We start from the raw sequence: 23666 nt of genomic DNA on the forward strand, positions 1-23666 counted from the left end.
CTCCCGCGGGCGGGGGGTCCGATCGGACCCTCCCGGTGCCAGCGGTGGTCGGCATTTGTCTGGGAGTGTTGAGAGGCGAGGGGGAGGCCATCCGATCGTGGCCCCCCCCTCGCGATCACTCCCAGACAATGGGAATCCTCCCCTGCCTGTGTGTAGTACACACAGGCAGAGGATGTGATGTCATCTCTCCTCGGCTCGGCAGTTTCCATTCCGGCGCCGAGGAGAGAAGACATGTGAGTGCACAAACACTACACACACACACAGTAGAACATGCCAGGCATACTTTACACCCCCGATCCCCCCAATCACCCCTCCCCCCTCCCTGTCACACTGACACCAAGCAGTATTTTTTTTTTTTTTCTGATTACTGCATGGTGTCAGTTTGTGACAGTTACTGTGTTAGGGCAGTGAGTGTTACCCCCCTGTAGGTCTAGGATACCCCCCTAACCCCCCCTAATAAAGTTTTAACCCCTTGATCACCCCTTGTCGCCAGTGTCGCTAAGCGATAATTTTTCTGATCGCTGTATTAGTGTCGCTGGTGACGCTAGTTAGGGAGGTAAATATTTAAGTTCGCCGTCAGCGTTTTATAGCGTCAGGGACCCCCATATACTATCTAATAAATGTTTTAACCCCTTAATTGCCCCCTAGTTAACCCTTTCACCACTGATCACCGTATAACCGTTACGGTTGACGCTGGTTAGTTCGTTTATTTTTTATAGTGTCAGGGCACCCGTTTATTACCTAATAAAGGTTTAGCCCCCTGATCACCCGGCGGTGATATGCGTCACCCCAGGCAGCGTCAGATTAGCGCCAGTACCGCTAACACCCACGCACGCAGCATACGCCTCCCTTAGTGGTATAGTATCTGAACGGATCAATATCTGATCCGATCAGATCTATACTAGCGTCACCAGCAGTTTAGGGTTCCCAAAAACGCAGTGTTATGCCCCGTACACACGGTCGGATTTTCGGATGGAAAATGTCCGATCGGAGCGTGTTGTTGGAAATTCTGACCGTGTGTGGGCTCCATCGGACGTTTTCCATCGGATTTTCCGACACACAAAGTTGGAGAGCAGGAGATAAAATTTTCCAACAACAAAATCCGTTGTCGGAAATTCCGATCGTGTGTACACAAATCCGACGGACAACGTGCCATGCATGCTCAGAATAAATAAAGAGATGAAAGCTATTGGCCACTGCCCCATTTATAGTCCCGACGTACGTGTTTTACGTCACCGCGTTTAGAACGATCGGATTTTCCGACAACTTTGTGTGACCGTGTGTATGCAAGACAAGTTTGAGCCAACATCCGTCGGAAAAAACCCTAGGATTTTGTTGTCGGAATGTCCGAACAAAGTCCGACCATGTGTATGGGGCATTAGCACTAGCACCTGCGTTTTGCCCCTCCACCCGGCCCAGCCCAGCCCACCCAAGTGCAGTATCGATCGATCACTGTCACTTACAAAACACTAAACGCATAACTGCAGCGTTCGCAGAGTCAGGCCTGATCCCTGCGATCGCTAACAGTTTTCTTGGTAGCGTTTTGGTGAACTGGCAAGCACAAGCCCCAGGCAGCGTCAGATAAGCACCAGTACCGCTAACACCCACGCACGCACCGTACACCTCCCTTAGTGGTATAGTATCTGAACGGATCAATATCTGATCCGATCAGATCTATACTAGCGTCCCCAGCAGTTTAGGGTTCCCAAAAATGCAGTGTTAGCGGGATCAGCCCAGATACCTGCTAGCACCTGCGTTTTGCCCCTCCGCCTGGCCCAGCCCAGCCCACCCAAGTGCAGTATCGATCGATCACTGTCACTTACAAAACACTAAACGCATAACTGCAGCGTTCGCAGAGTCAGGCCTGATCCCTGTGATCGCTAACAGTTTTTTTGGTAGCGTTTTGGTGAACTGGCAAGCACCAGCGGCCTAGTACACCCCGGTCATAGTCAAACCAGCACTGCAGTAACACTTGGTTACGTGGCGAGTCCCATAAGTGCAGTTCAAGCTGGTGAGGTGGCAAGCACAAGTAGTGTCCCGCTGCCACCAAAAAGACAAACACAGGCCCGTCGTGCCCATAATGCCCTTCCTGCTGCATTCGCCAATCCTAATTGGGAACCCACCACTTCTGCAGCGCCCGTACTTCCCCCATTCACATCCCCAACCAAATGCAGTCAGCTGCATGAGAGGCATTTTCTGTATGTCCTCCCGAGTACCCCTACCCAACGAACCCCCCCAAAAAAGATGTTGTGTCTGCAGCAAGCGCGGATATATGCATGACACCCCCTATTATTGTCCCTCCTGTCCTGACAATCCTGGTCTTTGCATTGGTGAATGTTTTGAACGCTACCATACACTAGTTGAGTATTAGCGTAGGGTACAGCATTGCACAGACTAGGCACACTTTCACAGGGTCTCCCAAGATGCCATCGCATTTTGAGAGACCCGAACCTGGAACCGGTTACCATTAGAAAAGTTACAGTTACAAAAAAAAGTGTAAAAAAAAAAAAAAAAAACACATACAAAAATATAAAATAAAAAAAAATAGTTGTCGTTTTATTGTTCTCGCTCTCTCTATTCTCTCTATTGTGCTGCTCTTTTTTACTGTATTCTATTCTGCAATGTTTTATTGTTGTTATGTTTTATCATGTTTGCTTTTCAGGTATGCAATTTTTTATACTTTACCGTTTACTGTGCTTTATTGTTAACCATTTTTTTGTCTTCAGGTACGCCATTCACGACTTTGAATGGTTATACCAGAATGATGCCTGCAGGTTTAGGTATCATCTTGGTATCATTCTTTTCAGCCAGCGGTCGGCTTTCATGTAAAAGCAATCCTAGCGGCTAATTAGCCTCTAGACTGCTTTTACAAGCAGTGGGAGGGAATGCCCCCCCCACCGTCTTCCGTGTTTTTCTCTGGCTCTCCTGTCTTAACAGGGAACCTGAGAATGCAGCCAGTGATTCAGCCAGCTGACCATAGAGCTGATCAGAAACCGGCATTTGCTTTAAAAAAAATATATAATGTAATTTTCTTGCAAAAAAAAATAATTTTTTCATGTAATCAAAAAGTGTCAGAAAGGGTTTTGTCTTCAAGTGGTTAGAAGAGTGGGTGATGTGTGACATAAGCTTCTAAATGTTGTGCATAAAATGCCAGGACAGTTCAAAAACCCCCCAAATGACCCCATTTTGGAAAGTAGACACCCCAAGCTATTTGCTAAGAGGCATGTCGAGTCCATGGAATATTTTATATTGTGACACAAGTTGTGGGAAAGAGACAATTTTTTTTTTTTTTGCACAAAGTTGTCACTAAATGATATATTGCTCAAACATGTCATGGGAATATGTGAAATTACACCCCAAAATACATTCTGTTGCTTCTCCTGAGTACGGGGATACCACATGTGTGGGACTTTTTGGGAGCCTAGCCGCGCATGGGACCCCGAAAACCAAGCACCGCCTTCAGGCTTTCTAAGGCCGTAAATTTTTGATTTCACTCTTCACTGCCTATCACAGGTTCGGAGGCCATGGAATGCCCAGGTGGCAAACCCCCCCCAAATGACCCCATTTTGGAAAGTAGACACCCCAAGCTATTTGCTGAGAGGTATAGTGAGTATTTTGCAGACCTCACTTTTTGTCACAAAGTTTTGAAAATTGAAAAAAGAAAAAAAAAATGTTTTTCTTGTCTTTCTTTATTTTCAAAAACAAATGAGAGCTGCAAAATACTCACCATGCCTCTCAGCAAATAGCTTGGGGTGTCTGCTTTCCAAAATGGGGTCATTTGGGGGGGGGTTTGTGCCACCTGGGCATTCCATGGCCTCCGAAACTGTGATAGGCAGTGAAGAGTGAAATCAAAAATTTACACCCTTAGAAATCCTGAAGGCGGTGATTGGTTTTCGGGGCCCCGTACGCGGCTAGGCTCCCAAAAAGTCCCACACATGTGGTATCCCTATACTCAGGAGAAGTAGCTAAATGTATTTTGGGGTGCAATTCCACATATGCCCATGGCCTGTGTGAGCAATATATCATTTAGTGACTACTTTGTGCAAAAAAAAAAATTTGTCACATTCCCGCAACTTGTGTCAAAATATAAAACATTCCATGGACTCAACATGCCTCTCAGCAAATAGCTTGGGGTGTCTACTTTCCAAAATGGGGTCATTTGGGGGGGTTTATGCCATCTGGGCATTTTATGGCCTTCAAAACTGTGATAGGTAGTGAGGAGTAAAATCAAAAATGTACGCCCTTAGAAATCCTGAAGGCGGTGATTGGTTTTCGGGGCCCTGTACGCGGCTAGGCTCCCAAAAAGTCCCACACATGTGGTATCCCCATACTCAGGAGAAGCAGCTAAATGTATTTTGGGGTGCAATTCCACATATGCCCATGGCCTGTGTGAGCAATATATCATTTAGTGACAACTTTTTGTAATTTTTTTTGTCATTATTCAATCACTTGGGACAAAAAAAATTAATATTCAATGGGCTCAACATGCCTCTCAGCAATTTCCTTGGGGTGTCTACTTTCCAAAATGGGGTCATTTGTGGGAGTTTTGTACTGTCCTGCCATTTTAGCACCTCAAGAAACGACATAGGCAGTCATAAATTAAAGGCTGTGTAAATTCCAGAAAATGTACCCTAGTTTGTAGGCGCTATAACTTTTGCGCAAACCAATAAATATACACTTATTGACATTTTTTTTTACCAAAGACATGTGGCCGAATACATTTTGGTCTAAATGTATGACTAAAATTGAGTTTATTGGATTTTTTTTTAGAACAAAAAGTAGAAAATATCATTTTTTTTCAAAATTTTCGGTCTTTTTCCGTGTATAGCACAAAAAATAAAAACAGCAGAGGTGATCAAATACCATCAAAAGAAAGCTCTATTTGTGGGAAGAAAAGGACGCAAATTTAATTTGGGTACAGCATTGCATGACCGCGCAATTAGCAGTTAAAGCGACGCAGTGCCAAATTGTAAAAAGTGCTCTGGTCAGGAAGGGGGTAAATCCTTCCGGGGCTGAAGTGGCTAGATGTGAGCGAAGCGAGCGTGCTGGAGGTGGAGGGAAAGTCATCCTTGCATTGAAATTTCTCACTGGTACTCTTTGCTTGCTGGGACTGTTAGTCCACCTTCTGTTTTTGGTTTTATTTGGATTTATATGGATTTTTTATTATATATGAAATGTTTTAATGACCCCTAATTTTGCACTGCACTCCTCTGTATAATATCTACTGTTGGATTATGTGAAAAATCTTTTAGTGTTCAGCTGCATTTTATCTTTGTCAATTTTTTCTTTGTGTAGATTGTGTTCATTCTGATATTAATAAATCATCCTTAAATTTATTTTTTTCTGAAAGCAATCAGTATAAGTACTTACATTTAGCCTAAAATCAGCCTTTTGATGTGCCTGTGCAGTAGACTTTGGAATAGTAGAGGGAGAAGTAGCGAAAGTAGCCAATAAGACCCCTTTCACATGTGCAGACCGTTCAGATCCGCCTGTCAGTTTTTTCAGGTGGATCTGAATGGTTGCTCCATACAGCTCTATGGAGCATCGGATGTCAGCGGTGACATGTCCGCTGACATCCCATCTGCCCCGATCCGATCCACAAAATCCAGACGGATGGATGTCCTATTTTCCATTCGTCTGGTGGATCGGATCACATGAGAATGGACAGGCGGTCCATAATCATCTGATCGTCCCATAGAGGAGAGCAGTCTCTCTGACTGGTCCATCCCTGTACAGAGTGCAGAAACGGACTTGTCATCCGTCGGCTCAGGGGGGATCAACGGAGCGATCCCCGCTGAGCAAGCGGAGGAGTAAAAATGGACAGCCCCCTGTGAAAGGTGCCTTAGTGTTGCTGCAGTGCAAGCAAAATACCAAAATTATTTAAGAACAGAATGACAGAGAATCTGACACTTACCATCACACAAATCCCCAGGCCCTGATGGTCTACCTTACTCCTATTATAAGACCTTTCTCCCAATTTTAAGCTCATATATGTTAAGCCTTTTCACCTCTCTTATAAAGGGTACTTTCCCCCATACCTAATTTCTTCATGCATTTATCACTCCCAAACCAGGCAAAGACCTGTTCATTCCGGATAATTACCAGCCTTTTGCATTATTAAACTCAGACTATAACATTTTTACAAAAATCCTTGTAAACAGGCTATCACAACTACTTCCATCCTTAATTCATTGGGACCAGGTTGGGTTCGTCCCTATTAAGCATGCTGGCGATAATATAAGACATACTATTGACCTCATAGATCTTCTAACTAAAACTAAATGCCCTGCCTAGTTTTAAGCCTAGATGCACAAAAGGCCTTTGACTACTCTTTCCCATTATAGTTTCTCTGGCCCATTTATTCATGCTCTGCAAGCATTGTACGCTATACCTACCTCCCAAGTACAGCTTGCCTCCCATTCGTCAAAATCTTTTCCCTTGAGTAATGACACCAGGCAGGAATGTCCCATGTCACCTTTACTCTTTATTCTCAGTTTGGAACCCCTTGCTGCTGCTATTCGCTCTCACCCTGATATTTGAGGGGTGTGGTTGCGACAACGGGAGTACAAGTTTTCCCTTTTTGCTGATGTTATTCTACTGACAATATCCCACCCCCTTATTTCTCTCCCTTCCTTACATAATATTTTAGCATCCTTTGGCTCTTTATTGGGTTTCAAGATCAATCCTACTAAAACAGAGGCCCTCCCCATAAATATTGCCTCATTTCTCCTTACGATTCTCAAAATGTCTATATTTCCAAAGTTGCTATATCTGTTTGAGACACTATCAGTTTCGATCCCACTATCTTAATTGAAATTACTTGTTACTATCTCAATTGAAAGGTGAAATTGGTAGTCCAAGCTTTGAGATCCAGGGGTGGTCTAGGAGCACCTGATTTACAAGCTGTCATTTCCTGGACATCTTGCGCTCCAAAGATGGTCTGAAATTGAAGTGGGGATCACATCTCCGGTGCACCCATTTTCTATGTTATGGCTATCTTCTGACAAATATATGTCTCAATTGAGAAGTCTTTGTTTAGCTCTGATGTTATTCACCTTGTCAATTTGGAAACGTTGTTCTGGAAAGTACTCTCTCTCTTCTCCTTGCTGCCCACTTTTGAACGTGCCATTCAACCCAGATATCCCTGATAGCCTATCTTATAACCATATGTTTCCCTGGACCCAGGCAGGGGTTTTTCAACTCCGCCATTTAGTTCACCCATTGACCAATACATTTTTGTCCTTTGCAGATCTACAATCTAAATAACAGATTCTGAAATCCTTTTTTTAATTATACTTACAACATTTTTCTCCCCCAAATCCCCTAACTTATTTTTGAATAAACCAACTGGCTTTGAACTCTTGTGTGCTAGGGGCCCATATGAACCCCATTTAATTTCTTCCATATATAAAATCCCTAACAAGGCTATCCCCTTGACTGAATCTAGTCACTGGCTGTGCTATGTAATGAATACAAATCTTTTGGCAAGTAAAACCTTATATGTTATTTTATCTTCGTACTAGGTCTTATTTGCACATGACCATATTTTGGGCCTGCCCCATTATCAAACCTTTCTGGGTTTATGTCCAGACTCCAAATCTTCAAGGAGGCTGATGGCTTTATCTTATTAGCAGTAAAACGAGTAATACCATGTTGCTAGTTGTCTACCCCCCCCCCCCCACAAACTCCCAACTCTCATCTACTGTAGCTAATATACGCAGGATGGAGCACCTGACTGCATTCATTGATGACTTAATATGTCAAGATTTAACAAAATCTGGGAGGCTTGAGATTACTCTGACTATTGCCCTGAAGCAGTTCTTCCAGAACTTTAGGTAAATATCTCTTATGTCTGTTGACTCTGAAATGCTTTATATATGATCTTTTGAGACCTGAGCTCCATGGTGTTCCCTTTACCCCCATTTTTCCCTCTCTATACTTTGTATTACTATCTGAAATGCTGCAATTTGTATGCTTGAGGTTTAAGCTGTGACATGCCGATAGGTATTGTTGTGCCCTATCCTGACTTTTAAGCTATCTGAGCATCTGTTTTATGTTATACTTTTGATGGCTGTCTTGCTTTTCTATATATTTGTACTTAATTCATACTTTATATTTATGCTAATTTTATTTCTTTTGTTACTGTCCACTCACAAGATGAGGTTGGGATGGAGACCTGTAACTGTTACTAAGCTGCAGCAGATAAAAATCAGGCTTCCTATTCTGCCAGGCAAGGCTGTGCTATGTAATGAATACAAATCTTTTGGCAAGTAAAACCTTATATGTTATTTCATCTTTGTATTAGGTCTTATTTGCACATGACCATATGGGGGCTCTGTGCACAACTACATACACCTCTTCAACAGCATCTCAATAAGTGGCACTGTGGCCCAGGAATATCATTATGCAGGCTCTGCACATGGTATGGCCCCTGTATGGTCATGTGCATGAAGCCTTAAGCTGTTTGCCTGGAGTTCAGCTTTAAAGAGACATCTTCTGCATTTTTATAGTGCACTATTGAAAATATGAAATGATATTATAACACAAGCCAAAACATTGTTTTGGATGCAGTGGAAAAGAATAACAGCATCTGTTAGGGTTCATATTGCTGACAGGAAGTAAGAAGAAACCTTTATTGGAGACTCAAACCAAAAACAAAACAGCAATTAACAGCAGAAAAAAACCATCATGAGTTTCTCTGAAAAAAATACTTATCACACTCAACTACATTAATATTGTTCTCACTAGGGTAGGAAATGATGGGGCAACTCCATAAGGTGCAGAAAAAAGGGTGTATCCAATTCCTGCCTTATATAAAACTACCTTATTTAAGCCAATTTCCACTTGGCTCAAGGTTTCCAAAAGCACACCATTTGTTATCCAATTGCAAAAGACTGTGATCTTTCAAAAGCAGTTATTTGTAATAGTTGTATTATTGTTAAGCACAAAAGCGGTATAGGAGAGGCTCCAACTGTCATCATAACAAGCAAACAAGCTGCATATAAAAGCCCTCTAAAATGCTCTGAAAACTGTGAACATATAAAATTGTATCTTTCTTCCTAAAACACAAAGCTGTAATAATATTAAAACAACCAGTTTGAAAAATAGTCCGCTGAATCACGAAAAAAACTTGTGTTCCTATTGTGATTTCATTCTCTATAGATTTATACATATCCCTGAGAATCAAACCCATTATCACAGAGAATCAAATCAAACCCAACCTTTACTTTTTGCATGTTACTCATATGCATGTTACTCTTAATAGCTTTAAGTGAGTCAAATGATTTTACTGTGGTTAGACTTAGAACATAACAAATAGTTAAGTATAATGTCAAAGTAGAGGCTTCATTTTTAATGTAACCTTTACACATTTAGCTGCATTGATTGTCTACAAGACATACTGACAATACCCTGCTCTTTTATGTATTTCAGGATTAATTTGAGCAAAACCAGTACATAATTTTTTCATGGAAATTACTATAAACATTCCCCTTAAATATTCCAATTAATAGAAGGTCAGTGGCTGTTATAGAAAAACATCTCTCAAAACAGAGCCCATATAATACATTTAAATGAAAGCAACACATATGCTGCAATACCTCATTTAAAAGTAACTTTGCAGCAACTATATCCAGATGTTAGAATATTATGTATCATTAAATTCTCAATGATGAAACAACTTTGTCACAATTGATATAATAACAATTACATACCATCATAGTGGTTTCAGTACATGGTAGCCATTGCAAATCGCTTGTATATAAGTGTTTATGTACTGTATCTTATCAATAAGTTATTTTGCTCAAGTAAAGCTTGAAAGCAACCCTATGTCAAATAAAAGTAGTAACTAATATACATACTTGCCTGTCCCACTGCCTATATTGCCAATCTTTGTTCTGTTCAAATGGTGCTCAGAGAATCCTCTTCATGTGGCCCACTTTCAAGAGCGCACAATAAATTTCTCTAGATATTTCTCTCAGCACTGGTTTCCTTTATGGTTGCCATGATTTAACTACAATGTTTGCACACAAAATTATGTGAGGATAACTATAGAACAAACTTAAGACAGAGACACATCTTTGGTTATTCAGTCTGGCATATTCAATAAGTCATTGAAAATGTATTAATAGTTTACAAAGTATCATAACCTCAAGTAACTAATCAGTTTATTTGGTAGTTTTGAAGCTAGCTTTAATTTGCCATTCTTTCGATACAGGTTAGCTAATGCAAAATATAATCTGCATCATTCACAAAATTAGTTAAATAATGGACTTACCAGAGTTGGGATCAGAGTTTCCATCGGCTTCGGTCCGCTTGTCTGGAGAAGCTTGGTCGTAGAATTCATCCTGTGGCTGAACCAGTGGAAGAGGCTGTGAGATCATACTACCACTGCTTAAAGGGTCATGGTCTCCTAAGCCACTGTCACTGCAACTTTCTTGAGAGCCATCAGGGAGATGAAATGTAACACGACGCTGGGACTATAAGAGAAGAAAAGGAAATAAATGTTATAGGCTTTCATATTCTTCTAATCTTTCCTTCCATCTTTCTTCTAATACTATGCTTTTTTGCAAAATGTATCAAATTTTATTTTTATAAATCAATCACTAAGAAACTTCTGGAAATCTATTATACCTGATGTTGCATAATACATACAGTAAGGCCTGCTGTTTTATCCACCTGTTAAATGTTTTATATGCTCAACAAAACACATGGGGCATATTCAACTGACAAGTTATCTTTGGGCTTGTGTACACAAATTTCTTTTCATCTGTTTGCCATTTTCACTTTCTCTCTAGCTGATGAAAGTAAAGATGATTTTACACATACAAATGCTCTATCTATATGTGAACTCTATATACAGTAAAGCCTTCTTAACCACATGTGATATCACATGGTGAAAGTAGAACATCATTTTGTGGGCATCCTAAATTAAATTATTTTTTAATTCATAATATTAAAGCTGATGTAAAAAGTTGTTTTACATGCCACAAGGATTTTCTTTTCTGTTTTTTCATTCCTCAGATGTACACAGCCCTGACAAATAGAATTGCCATCTTGGATTCCAGTCTCTTCTTTACTACTTTTAAGTTCTTGTCTCATCCCTCCACAAGCATGTGACTCTCTAAAGCTGGCCATACATACATTGAAAGGTGGGTGTTTCAGCAGGGACCAGCCAAATTTTGATCCGCGTATGGGCAGGCTGCTTGTACAGAAGTTGATCTACTGATCGGCTTCTGTACAAACAGCCTGTTGAAAAATATCTGCACATTTAGCACCATCACCTATATTCGACAGTGCTGATCAGTGTATTCTGCAGGGGGATAAGTCTCCATACTGTCAGCATACAAAGACGCAGTGAGAGTGATTCCCTCTTCCAGTTAGAATGTGTGGATAGAGAATTGGGTCATTTTTTTGGTTGAATGAAAAAAAAAAATCACTCATGTATGGGCTGCCATATTCTACACTCTCCTCCCATCAGTTTGTTCCTTCTTAGCATATCAATACAATGCACATTTAACTGGCTCCTTGTTGTGCTTCTTTTCCCAGTCTAAGCTCCACTGTACAATGGATTGCAAGAGGCTGATACTCTTTATTCTAGTGAAAAATGCACTTCATCTCTTTATAGGACATGCAGTATATTCATATGAATTGTTTTTTATCTCTGCCTGGAGTTCAGCTTTAAAAAAAAGTGCACTCTTGCACATTTATCCTTTTTTCTTCCCCTCCCCAGTACTTTCCAAATAGACCTCATTTGCTGATGACCCTGATGCTTTCATAGATATAATGGATCATGTTTCCGTTTAGCAAATGAAGTCAGCTGAGCCACATCCCTAAATTACAGAATAGATCACTAAAGAGTTTGTTTCCTTTAAATGGGACTTTAAATGGGGCACTGCTTCACTAAGGTCAGGCAGTGGTTGCTATCAAAAATATTTTATTTTATTAGAATAAGGTTTAAAGGGTTACAAATATACAAAGCAATGTAGTAATGAAAATACAATGTACAATAACCAACACTCTATTGAAACAAATGTGGCAACAGAGATAACACAACACGTTTTGAGTCTATGGTAATAGTTCTCTTCTTCAGGGGTGGGTGGTTACATCAAGACGATAATACGTCTAGAATTGAGAAAAACATGAATGTAAAAATACATAACCATAACATTACATTCACAAATGCTTTCATAAGTTGCTTGGTTTGTATTTAAAATGAAGTAAACACTGACCCTACACATTGCATGGAGAATCGCCAAAATATGCATCCAATTTAAAAATGATTGAGAAATGCGGCAGCCTCAAAACGACCAATTGGGCTCGGAGGAGATGGATGCACTCAGGATGGATATAACAACTTGCTCAAGGAAACTGTCAATCCACAATGGGCGCTCTGAGCAATACCCGGTAACCCGATTGATGGCCTAACAAATGGCCAAGATCGCTGGAGGCAAAATAGACAACAAAAATAATTTAATACTGTCACCTCAGGACTGAGGAAAAATACATCTAAACTGTATAAATGCTCTAAATTTAAATTTAAACATGTGCATACCTACCCGGCCTGTTAGGCTGCGAGGTATGTAGAGGAGGAGGACCTGATCAATATAAACCGACCCCAAGCTTCAAGTAGCCAAAAACGGTTGTATTCCCACTAGTCCAGATGGACGGGGCAGAAACTAAAACTAAAACTAAAAATAAATATAAAAATAAAAATGAAAAATGGAGAGCGAGGAGACAGAAAAATGAGAACGGGGTCATTAGCATGTGCCCCACATATATATATATATATGCCCCACTGATTACAAGCTCTCATAGCTTGTTGGTGATGTGTTACCTCATTGGAAACTCAGAGCCTGGATAGGTCCAAAACAGCCTTGATATGCAGCATGGAGAGGAACCAGTATAGTGTACGTACTTTTATATGGAGAATAGAGTGATCTGCCATCCAATCAAACATTGGGTAAAGGAAAGGGGGCAGTGCTGTAAACGAGAGCCCCCAAGTGCATCGGCGTGCAGCGGCATCTCCGCTATGCTGCCCGAGGTGATAGGGAGAAGATTGCCGTCCTGGGACAACGAACAGCGTGGCGACATCACAGCGTTTGGCCATGAGCCAGGCGGACGTGACATATGGGCAGTGCCACTCCACGTCAGGGTCTCACGGCACATGCCCATCGTTATGGTAATCCTGGAAACCGGGCTCTGCAACCACCACAAGGGAAATGGGCCGAACATGTCTCCAGGATGTATAACGGCCCCCCTGCTCCGAGTAAGTGACAGTAGTGGCAGATGCTAAGGGTACAAACAGTCATCCAAGCCCAAGTGATAGACAAAGAGGCATGCAAGTTAGTTATATCAAAAATAAACCCTAAAATTTAAAACAGAACACAGGGTAGCATAAGGTGCATGATACAGACTATATCTACAATACTAAAGCTAATAATGAGAGAATCCCAATAGATTTGGAAAAGGTTTTGGACCAGCATTTGAATGTTGGTAATGCCTTTACCAAATTATCCAAAATGGCCTATTTACACGAGTCATTGATTGGAGTCAACAGGTTATCATTCAGATCCCCCGAGGTGAAGCTTTCCAGGAAAGATCTGAACGAGATGGCTCCATTTAACCCAGGTGGATTTTTGCGTTCAAGCAGAATATCCACCTTTGTTCCAATTGTAACAAGAACTTGTTCTAGTCTCCCCCCGCATACCTGGATGTATGCAGTCAAGGATTAGGAAGGATATCCTTGGGAAGACCCCATCATGTATATCAATTACATGTCTCCCGAGTGGGAGACGCAGATTACACATATTCATTGAGATGATGTGGCGGTAAGCTCTTCGCCAGAACTCCTGGATCATTTTCCCTACATAGAAACAGGCACAATCAGAGAGGAGAAGGTACACTACACCAGGCATTTGACAGTTGGCATAGTGTCTAGGTTTTTATCGTTCACCATTAGGTAGTGTAATGTCTTTTGAAGTGTTGATAAACCGGCAATAATTTCACCCACCACAGGTAAAGTTTCCTGTGTGCTTGCAATGATCTTTTTAACCACCACTTTTAAATTCACTCGAAACCAGCTGGTTTAGAAGGGACCTGGCTCATTTGAAAGTAAAAGAAGGAGTGTCTGTCACCAAAGGACCTATAATAGGGTCCATGGTTAGAACGTGCCAATACTTGTTGACAATGCCCCTGATAGTTTCCTGCTGATTTGAGAATTTAGTTATGATAGAAATAGGGTTCTTTTTATTGGTCTTAGAAGACAGATTGTACAGAAGGTCATTGTGTTTCCTCATGACAGCCCTCTTATAGACCCTCTTTAGGCACGTATTTGAATACCCCCATGCTAGGAGCCTGCTCTTGAGTAGGTCAGCCTCATTTTTGAATGGAATTGATGAGATAAGTGCCTTGGAATGGAAACTACTGGCATGCAGTATAGAATTGCCAGCCGTAGGCTTCCTATATAGGCTGCTACTAAGTAGGCCATTTTCATCCTTGTGGATGATGACATCCAAAAAGGTAATAGAGGATTGATCCCAGATCATCGTAAAGGTCAAGTTAAAATTGTTCTGGTTAAGTTGGAAAAGGAAGGTTTCTAATTGATAATGGGGCCCATCTTACACGAGGAACACGTCATTGATATATCTATACCAAATAATATCACGTTACTCATGATGGGGGCCATATCCTCCGATTGACCGATCATACATTCCCACTCCTCCAGGTACAGATTGGCGTACAATGGGGCACACAAAGTCTCCATCACAACACGCTGCACCTGGAGGAAGTGGGAACCATTGAAGGTAAAATAATTGTGTTGAAGTATAAACTCAAGTGCACCCAAGTCATTGGTCTTTCTTTTGAATCTGCTGTTTTGAGAAATATGTTTGATGCAGGCTAAACCTTTGTCATGCGGTATGGAACTGTACAAAGCCTTCACGTCTATAGCCACTAGGACTGATGTGGAGGGAATGCACAGTCCATGGATGTTCTGAAGCAAGTGCATTGTATCACGGATGTAACTGGGTAAGTTAGTTACATGGGGGAGTAGATGTCCATCAAGGAATCTGCTTAGTTTTTCAGTTATTGATCCATTACCGGATATAATAGGCCTCCCTGATGGGCCATTTATGGAGTTTAGGTAGAGAATAAAAGGTGTGCATTCTAGGTAATTGAGTCCATATGTAATCCCATTCTGATTTTGTAAGAATGTTTTCAGCATATGCATGATCCACCAAGAGGGTAAAACTGATGCTTTCATATCTCCACAGTGCACCCTGTAACCCATGTTACAAAATTTTCTGAATTCTGCATATCAGAGCAGTACCTAAACACACAAACATGTGGGCGACAGTTTAAATTCACTTTAACAGACAGTCCACCTACAGGCTGATGAACAGGCTTTCCACTAAAGTGAGGGTGGACATGCATACTGTAGGTAATGTTCAGCAAGAATTAGAAGTTTTTTTGTACAGAGGCTGTATGGCAGAGCAACAGACCACACAGTAAAGATCTCACATGAATGGGTTTTTAGGTCATTATTATCTAAATCAAAAAGACTGGGGATTTGTCCCGCTATATTTTTTGAAGAAGTTTTGGAGTAACTGGTTGGAGACCCTGGGACTGACCCCTCAGGGACTGACCAACAGTTAGTATAAGACAGACTCTTAAACTAAGATATATAACTTTGACCTATGGGTAATAATCACAATTTTTTTAATACTCTAGCAAATAATTGACAATACACACACTGTATCAGATTTTTTGTCTGGAGGATTTATTAAAGTTCCAGGTCAAAACACATAAACTTGTAACAATCTGTTAAGGAAGAGGCAAATTAAACTTAACAGAGAATGGAAGTGTCCTAGTCTACCTTTAATAGGTAGCACATAGGACAAGCTTATTCCCAGAGATACAGATCTGGATCTCGATTTATACTCATATATACTCATATAATGCTTTGGCAAATTACAGGTCCATATTTCTGTGTCAGGTTGCATGCTTTACCTTTTCTCTGCATGTAATGAAAGTATCTTTGCTCCTAAGAGCACCTGAAGTACAGTATGTACAATAATTGTCAGTACTGTACCCCGGGCTTTGCTATCTTGTGGGGACAATGTGTACAGAATTTTTTTTCCTTTGTGTTTTTGCTTTTAGTTTTGTTCTCTTGCCTTCAATTTTAGGCCATTCTGTAATGTTATATAAAAACCCTGTTTTTCAATAAAGGTTATTTGGGGATTCGGAAAAGAATACACAGTATAAAGTACACTCATCCTACCTTTTAAGCACTTTTGCTCTCAAATATTAAAAAGAAGATAGGACATTGACATTTAGTTATCTATAGCAAACATTGTTCAGCTTTCTTTAGCCTAAAGTGTATGTGTGATGAATATCACATATATATAATATATATATATATATATATATATATATATATATATATATATATATAATGAATATATATAACAAATCTTTCCCACACATGCACATGTGTCCTGCTATTTATTTCTCAGACAGCTATAAGTAGTAAAATATGCCTGGTTTTCCTGCTAGAAATACAACCAGTACCTAAAGTCCTCCCATGGTCTGGCAGTACGGACACTGTTTCAATTAATTAGTAAGTACCATTGTCCTTTGTGTGACATTTGAAACCAAACAATGTCAGTACAGTACCCCCTGCTCATTCCTCTAATGCCAGTGCTTAAAGTGATTGTAAACCTCAGACATGAAATACGAACAAAGCATTGCCCGCCATAGTGTGTACTTGTCTCAGTTAAGAGCACTAATCATCATTTCTGCCTGCTGTCTTGTTCCTCTGCTATCAGCATGAACCACTTCTGACAAGATTTCCTGACACCAAGAGAAAAAATGTGACAGGGGAGGGATCTCCAGCTGATTAACAGCCTTAGTTCTGTCCTCTTGTGTTGTGTGAAAGGCCTTCCCTCCAATCAGTTGTTAGAGCTCTCCTCACTGAGCCCTGAAAAGTGTAACTTCAACTCTCTGCTCCTCTTTTTTCTGACATCTCAGATAAGCTTTATAAATTCTGCACTTTGAACAGATGTAGAGAAGTGTAGACGGCAGATAAACAGGTACAACTTATATAGGAGGATTTTTTTCATCTACTGTATAGGTATATGTACGTGTTTACAACCACTTTAAAGTTAACTGTAGTTTTGCAATTGTCCAAATCAATACAGCACATGAAGTGCCTGTGAAAGCTGCTGATGCATATCCAGGGGCAGTGATCTAAAGACACTTTGCACACTTATGAGAAATATTAGAGGAAAACAGACATGGCCTTTGCACTTGTGTTTAACCCCTTAAGGACTGGAAGGATTTGCCCCCTTAATGACCAGGCCATTGTTTGCAATACAACACTGCATTGCTTTAACTGACAACTGCGCGTTCGTGCAACGCTGTACCCAAACAAAATTTGTGTCCTTTTTTCCTACAAATAGAGCTTTATTTTGGTGGTATTTGATCACCTCTGCGGTTTTATTTTTTGCGCTATAAACAAAAAAGTCTGACAATTTTGGAAAAAAAACAATATTTTTTACTTTTTTTCTAGAATAAATATCCCCAAATATCCCCAAAAATGTTTAAAAAAGAAAAAAAAAATTAATTTCTTCCTCAGTTTAGGCCGATATGTAATCTTCTACATATTTTTGGTAAAAAAAATTGCAATAAGTGTGTATTGATTGGTTTGCGCAAAAGTTAAAGCGTCTAAAAAATAGGAGATAGATTTATGGCATTTTTAATATTATTTATTTTTTACTAGTTAATTTTTGCGGGAGAGCCACATTGCGGCAGACAGACACTTTTGACACTTTTTTGGGACCATTGACATTTATACAGCGATCAGAGCTAAAAATAGCCACTGATTACTGTATAAATATCATTGGCAAGGGAAGGGGTTAACACTAGGGGTTAAATGTGTGTCCTAGGGAGTGTTTCTAACTGTGGGGGGATAGGACTGCCTGGAGGAGGAGACCGATCGCTGTTCATAATCAGTATGAACAACAGATCTGTCTCCTCTTTCCTGAGAGATGTCTGTTTACATTGACAGATCTCCGTTTTGTCTCTCTCAGGAGCAATTGTGGGTGCTCGGCAGACATCGCGACCGCTGGGCACATGCATCAGCTCTGTCATCGCACCTTCCTAGAGCTCTTAAAGTGGCCGACTTACAGCTACGGCGATTTGCCCAGCGGAGCCAACCAGTATAACTATGGCGGCTGGTCCTTAACAGGTTAAGGTAACATGCTACATATGACAATTCTTTAAGAGTGTTTACATTTACTTTAACCACTTCCCTTACTGCTGTACTGTAAAAAAACAATGGCAGGGAGATGGATGTCTATTTCTGGAGCACCATTTGTAAATGGCACCTCAGATATCACCTTTGGGCATCTAGTGATGTGAACTGAGCCTTCGCAGACACACTGTACAGGGCATATTCAAATGGCTCTGTACCTTGTGATCAGTCATCACAGATCTTAACAGTACTACTTTTTACATATAAGAGCCTAGCCTGCTGCTTTCTCTCACAATGAAGGGAGGAGGAAAAAAATGTATGAATGACGATTCACTAGTTCCATAGCAGTAGCAGCATCATAATCAAGGTAGGGGATTGATTGTGTGATTTTTTTTACCTGTTCATCTCCCCCTCCTCCCCTGTACATCTAATCTCCATCCTGTTTCTGGTGACCTGTATAGGAACTTCACACCTTTCTTATCCTGTGCATCTTAACATTACCCCCTTCATCTCCATCCTCTCAGTTTGTGACATGTCCATTAACCCCTTCACCTCCAACTCTCTCTATGTATGACCTATAAAGCTGCTGTATCTAGTGCACCATTACCAAGCTCCATGTTTTAACCACCAATATTCCAGCTTGTTTCTTCATTTCTAAAAAAGTGGCAAAACAATTATGGGGTGTCTACTTTAAAAAAAAAACAGTCATTCTCGGTGTGTTTATACTGTCCTGGCATTTTTATTTATGTTTTTTTTCCAAATTTCCTGTCTTTTTTTTCTTTATATAGTAAAAAATAGAAACACCCAATAAAGTGGTAAAACAATCATATACACCGTAAATTAGTACATTGTTGCTGTAAACCTCTAGATGTTGTACATTCTCTTTTGCTTTATGAAATTATGCCCTATGCACTGAGAGATTTCCTTTTACTTCCTATTGTGTCTGCAGGACAATAACTAATTGAAATCCCCCCCATAGGACGTGACAAAAAAACTGACAGGATAATTATCTAAAAAAAAAACAAGTTAATCCAGGTATACTCTATATGAGTTAATAAATGAATATTAACCACTTGCTGCCACACTCCTGCAGATATACTGCAGCAGGGGGCATGAGCATGCTCAGTCACATATATATATATGTGACTAGGATGCTGTGGTTCAGGAGCATGCTGTGAGGACACAGCGGATCACTATTGACAATACGCTGTAACCATATAGTGATCACTATGATTTGTTATACTGATAACATGATCACAATGTAAACAATCTGTCATGAATGGATTTCTATACATGAACAGCTTGCTTACTGCTGTGATCTGTGATTGACTCAAAGCAATCACATAGTACCTGACTGCCTGTACCATGTGAATAGCTTAGCCAATCACAGATCACAATCCATTCATAAAAGCTAAAAGCCTTTGCTTATGCAGGGATCATCATTGTAAAAGCAATAACAGTAAAAAAAAAAAAAAAAAAAAAAGAAATTCCTTACCCATCCAGAGTAGTACAGTGTCACTATGGTGATGGGATGTAAAAAAAAAAAAAAAAGTTAAAAAGAAAAAAAGTAAAAGTAAAATTTAAAAAGTTTTAAAAAGTGAATAAAAAATTACTATTTTTTATACATTCTGCTACTTCTCCTGAGTATGGCGATACCACATATGTGAGACTTTTACACAGCCCCTGGAAATTACACATCTAATTTCCTGACTAGTTATTACATTTTGAAGGCCCTAGAGCACCAGGACAATGGAATTACCCACAAAATGACCACATTCAACAAATGTTGATCACTGGGAAAGATGTGTGCAGATGTTGATCACTGGGACAGATGTTGATCACTGGGACAGATGTGTGCAGATGTTGATCACTGGTACAGATCTGTTTTATGGTGTGGTGGCACTGTGTGGAGACACTGTGGGTATACTGTGTGTTTTACTGTGTGGGGACACAGTGTTTGTACATTTCATGAGGACACTTACTGTGTTTTCAGTGAGTGTAAAGTGCTTTACATTCAGCTATCCCCCCATCACCGGCAACACAGACCAGCTCTCCTCCTCACTGGCAGGCTCCATCTGAGGAGAAGCAGAGTCGATCAACTGACAGCCGGCTCTGTATACATCACACAATGGCTGTGATTGGACACAGCCATCATGTGATAAGGAGGGCCAATCACAGAACCCATTCTGCCGAGCAGTGATGCAATGTGTCTGGGGGGAGACAGGAACACCAGGATCGCGCTGCTTGCGTGGGCACATGGCCGTGCAATCGTGCTCTTTCTGAGGGACATTCAGGCATGTCCACTCAGAAGGACGAAACGCCCACCCGGCCATTTATGTACAGTGACTGGGTGGGAAGAAGTTAATATACAATTATTGGGAATTTTTTACCAAAGACATGTAGCAGATTACATTTATGTGATTTTATTAGATATATTTTATAACAGAAATTGGAAAATATTGTTTTTTTCTTTCAATATTTTCAGTATTTATATTCATTTAGCAATAAAATAGAAAAACACAGTGGTGATCAAATAACACCAAAAGAAAGCTCTATTTGTGTGAAAAAATTATAAAAATGTAACTTGCATGCAGTTTTGCACGACTGCACAATTGGGAGGTAAAGTAGTACATTGCCAAATAGCAAAAAATGGCCTGGGCATGAAGGGGACAAAACCTTCCTGAGCTCAAATGGTTAAATATACTTTTTCATAAAACTGGAGTTTGCACTTGAATCTGTTTTGACATCATTCTAAGGTATTCTCCTACCCAGTAACCCTCAGATTGGGAAATGAAAAGGTCAGAAGCCGATAAAGCCTCTAGTGCTTTGCACAGTACATGTCAGCTTAGCAAGTTCACAATAAAAGAGAGAACATATATGACTTCATCAATGTGCAATTACTGGTTTATTGTCCAACCAGCAGTCGGGGGCAAAGAGGCGATTAATGAATTAGAACCTCAGCAGCCATGCTTTACTATAGTCACCCATCATTTAACTGAATATCATTACCCTGATTAGGAGTGATAAAGGTGATCAACTGTGCACAGAGTAAGGTGAGCACTTGGTAAGGCATGGCACTAAAATCTCAAAATCATGATTTTACAGCATTTATACACCCACACATAATAAAACAAACAATCTCATGTTGCTTTTTTACCTTTAAAAATGTTTGCCACTATAGACGAGATGCACAGAAGCTTTATAACGGAATACCACCCAGAAATTGGACTGACAATTTAATTTACTATCCTACAGATATCACCTACTGTACACCAACCTTGCTTACATTGCTGTGTAAATATATACACTGATAAAGAAATTGAAAAGAGAGGGATATGACTCCAGTGTCTGGGAGAGTATTCAAGGTGTATAGAGATGATTAAAAATGAAAGGAAAGAGAAAGCAAACACAAAACCTGCCAGCTGGAGTAAAATTAATTCCGCTTTGGTTCACTTTAATTACTGGCATTTGATACATTTCAGCAGGCAAAAAACATAACCTTAAAAATCTAGAGCAAATGTCAATTAATGCCGCAAGAGTATTTTCAACGAATATTGACCTGTGAATGTTCTGACAGTTTTGGGGTCGTTTGAATGTTTGACGAGATTGACACTGAATATAAATGAATATAAATGAATTAATATCTCCCTGTGTTCTTTATTTCTGTCCCTGGAGCTTACTTAGAGACTTGCCTTGCCCTAGTTGTCATAAACATCCAATATCTTGTGTAGAATAATCTAATAGATGCAGTGTTTATGAGTTTCATAGGAGAGCCATAGTAACATATTGTATAGGTTTTACTCTAATGTTAAGCATTTGTGTTTGCTTCTGTTGTTTTTGACTTATACATTATTAATTCTGTTTCCCTAGAGATACAATATTGTGAACAATAGCCAGATAGCAGACATTTCACAAGCACATTAGAAGAGGTAAAGCCTTAATATTTTCATGAGCACTGTTTATTTCTCACCTTTTAATTATTAAATTATTATTATAACTATTGGGTGATACAACTGCCCAGACTTATTTTTTTGTACTGTTTTTTCACGCCGAAGCAAAACAAAGTTTGATTGTATCTTGTCTGACTGAACAATAATTTGTTCAGTGGTGAGTGTGGCAGTAAAAAGGTATATAAAAATCAGAAAGACACACTTTTTTTTAAAAAGACAGTCACAGTGACTATTAATGCTAAACTCCAGGAATTATTTGTATTGCATACTTACATTAGTCCTTTTTGGCACAATGTAAGCAGGCATTACTATGGACTGCTGGGAAAGCTATAAATCACTGTAGACTTGTAAGGAAAGGCCTTCTGTGCACAGGCTAAAACATGTTCCCTTTTGTGCTCACAAGAATTGGGCACTGGCTAATGCATATGCGCATGAACATACTTGCATGCACGCACAAATCATTGTGCATTCTCGTGCGTGTGGACGCTTGCGTCCACCTGTGACAGATGCTGTTGCCAAATGGGCTATTTAAACTCTGCCAGTACTCAGGATCAGTTATGCTTTGTCTTCAGCCTCCTGTGTAACCTGTGACCCTGGGAATCTGTATCCTGCTTCCAGTTGCTGAACCGGCTTGTTCTTGACCATTCTCTGAAGTCCACCTGCAATAAACTTGGCTTGTCCCCTGACATCCACGTCTATCTGCTCCATTGGCTCCTGCTTTACTAAAATGTCCCAGACCTGGCTTGTTTCCTGACCACACTCTTGCCTGTGCCCTGTGCCCTGCACCCTATCCATCCTGTCTGTGTATGACCTGGCCTGCCTGACTCTGCCTGCTGTCGCCAGTACCAGCCACCCGCCTGCTTGCTGGAGCCATCTGACAACTTCTTCTGCCCAGTGTGGACACCTGCCCTGCTGCTAGCAAGACTTATAGGCACTCGTGCTACTCTGTACTCCTGTACCTCCTATCTACACTATCAGGTGCCCTGAGTCAGAAGTATAAGAGAGGCCTTCCTCACCATATCAAGCTCTTCTACCAGGTACGTGATAGCGCTACTAAAATGGTCCCCCCAATCTTGCGGGTCCTGCATAGTTCTATGTGAATAGCTTCCCCACTGCACACCGTGGGGCAACTACTCATTTGCTTGGCACTGCTGCCATTCAGAGAATGCCTTGCATTTTTTCCCAAAAATGTAAGGCATTCTCTGATTGAATGAGGTAGAGATCATGGAGTCATAGAACCTCCTCTTTATCTCATTCAGCCAGGGAATGCCTTGTATTCATTGGAAAAATACAAGGTGTTTTCTGAATTGTGGCAGTGCCAAGCAAACTACCAATTAATGCCTAGGGATAACAACTAGGGATGAACTTCGGGTTTTGACTTAACCCCAGTTCTGTATTTTTCAAATCTGACCAAGCAAACCTAAATTGCAGTGGTAAGTACAACATTTAGCAGCAGTATTACT

General features: G+C 40.4%; 1 protein-coding gene across 1 annotated transcript in view; it reads right to left on the reverse strand.

The window, feature by feature from the left end:
* LOC141129859 (protocadherin-9-like) overlaps positions 1-23666 on the reverse strand; it is a 2335577-nt gene that overhangs the window by 1084944 nt on the left and 1226967 nt on the right. Inside the window, exon 3 of the mRNA XM_073617912.1 lies at positions 10277-10478. Within this exon, the coding sequence (XP_073474013.1) occupies positions 10277-10478 (202 nt within the window). The remainder of the gene's footprint in view (positions 1-10276; positions 10479-23666) is intronic.

This window comes from Aquarana catesbeiana, linkage group LG02 (genome assembly GCF_042186555.1).
Source record: "Aquarana catesbeiana isolate 2022-GZ linkage group LG02, ASM4218655v1, whole genome shotgun sequence".
NCBI lineage: Eukaryota > Metazoa > Chordata > Amphibia > Anura > Ranidae > Aquarana > Aquarana catesbeiana.